The following is a 1,871-nucleotide window of genomic DNA, read 5'->3' on the forward strand; positions in this document are numbered from 1 at the left end:
TTAAGGAGGATAACTCAGCCCTAGTCACTTTGCAGAAGAGAATTATGTCATCTGCATAACAAAGTTTAGATATGGGAGGGGCTGTTCTTTCGAGCTTTATTCCTGACAATTTGCTCTGAATTATTTCTCTATTGATTAAGCGCATCAGCACTTCACTGCCCAGAATAAAAAGGTAAGGGTATAGAGGATCCCCTTGTCTCAAACCTCGTTCCGGTTGGAAAGCAGGGCAAATTCCTCCATTTAAGAGCAAAGAGTAATGAACCGTAGATAGACATTGGTGGATTAGATTTATAAATTGCTCATTAAAGCCAAAAGCCTTCAGGACCCTAAGGATAAATCTCCATTCCATCCTATCATAAGCTTTTTGAAATTCTATTTTCACTCCTAGGAATCCTTTCTTCCTTTTCATGTGTCTGAAGCTGTGAACTATCTCTTAAGCCAGCACAATATTTTCCGATATGCATCTACTTGGGACAAAAGCAACTTGAGCTGAATCCACCATTTTCTCAAGCAGAGGTCTCAGTCTGTCAACTAGAATTTTAGAAATTGCTTTGTATACCACGTTGCACAAACTAATAGGACGGAATTGATTAAAATTACATGCTCCATTTTTCTTTGGAATTAACACAACGAAGGTGCTGTTGAATTCGTGGAAAAGTTTCCCATACTTGAAGAAATCATGAACAGCCAAAGTAACTTGATCTCCAACAGTTTCCTAGTAGTGCTTATAAAAGAGGGCTGAAAGTCCATCTGGACCAGGAGATTTAAGAGATTTAATCCCAAATATCGCCTTCTTAACTTCTTCTCTAGAAGGGATTCTACACAACTCAACATTCTCTTCAGCTGAGACACAAGCCTCGATAAGATTTTCCAAGTTTTCTGGGATTTGGGGCCTACTTGACTGGTATAAGGATTGAAAGTTGGCGATAAAATACTCTTGGATAGCCTCCCTGCCCGAAATCCAGGAACTGTCCTCCTGCTTAATATCAGAAATAAAGTTTCTTCTCCTTCTTACCAAAGTGGTAAGATGAAAAAATCTTGAATTCCTATCCCCATCTTTAAGCCAAATCTCCCTAAATTTTTGCTGCCATTTGAGACTCTCTTTGGCCAACCAATCATCTAACTCAAGGCTAAGGGCAGCCTCTAATTCCAGATTCTCTTTGGTAGGTTCTACACCTTGGACTTCTTCAATCTTTTTCTCCAACACTTTGATCATTTCTCTAACATTACCAAAATGCTCCTTGTTCCATTTTTTTTAACTCATTCTTAGTGTTCGATTGCTTCCTTGCCAACTTGAAACCTTGCGAACCCCCCACTTGTAATTGCCAAGCTTTGTCCACAACTTCTCTGCTTGATTCATCTTTTGTCCACATAGCTTCAAATCTAAATGGCCGAGTTATCTTTTCATCTTCAAAATTTGTATCCAACAGGATGGGAGAATGGTCTGAATTAGTTGCACAAAGGTGAGTTACCCCAGCTTTTGGGAAAAGTAGCTGCCATTTCACCTCTCTCTCTCTCTCTCTCATATTGTAAATGGTATGTAAGGTTTCATATGCAACAATGACATTATCCAATTTATCAAAAAAAAAAAAAAAAACCACATTATCTATAATTAGCTTGCCTTAGACAAGGGCACTTTCAGAAGATTAGATGATATGGGGAAGGATGCATTTTAGTCTGTTGGCAAGGACTGTAGCAATGATTTTATAAACTACATTGCACAAACTAATGGGCCTATACTTTGTGATTTTCTCAAGAGACTTCACTTTGGGTAATAAAACAATGTGAATGAAATATATGTCATGGTGCATGTGACTAGTGTAAAAATTATCCATAATAGCCTTGGTGACATTATTTCCTACAACATTAAA

General features: G+C 38.0%; 1 protein-coding gene across 1 annotated transcript; it reads right to left on the reverse strand.

Moving 5' to 3' along the window:
* Nucleotides 1-715: 715 nt before the first annotated feature.
* On the reverse strand, nucleotides 716-1,216 carry LOC126704118 (uncharacterized). Its single transcript, XM_050403149.1, has one exon. It carries the CDS (start codon nucleotides 1,214-1,216, stop codon nucleotides 716-718), a length of 501 nt encoding a protein of 166 aa, XP_050259106.1.
* Between the last annotated feature and the right edge of the window lie 655 nt (nucleotides 1,217-1,871).

The sequence above is a fragment of the Quercus robur genome, chromosome 10 (genome assembly GCF_932294415.1).
Source record: "Quercus robur chromosome 10, dhQueRobu3.1, whole genome shotgun sequence".
Lineage (NCBI taxonomy): Eukaryota > Viridiplantae > Streptophyta > Magnoliopsida > Fagales > Fagaceae > Quercus > Quercus robur.

Excerpts from the sequence above, each read along its gene's own strand:
- LOC126704118 (XM_050403149.1), bottom strand. The coding sequence starts at position 1,216 with ATGATCAAAGTGTTGGAGAAAAAGATTGAAGAAGTCCAAGGTGTAGAA.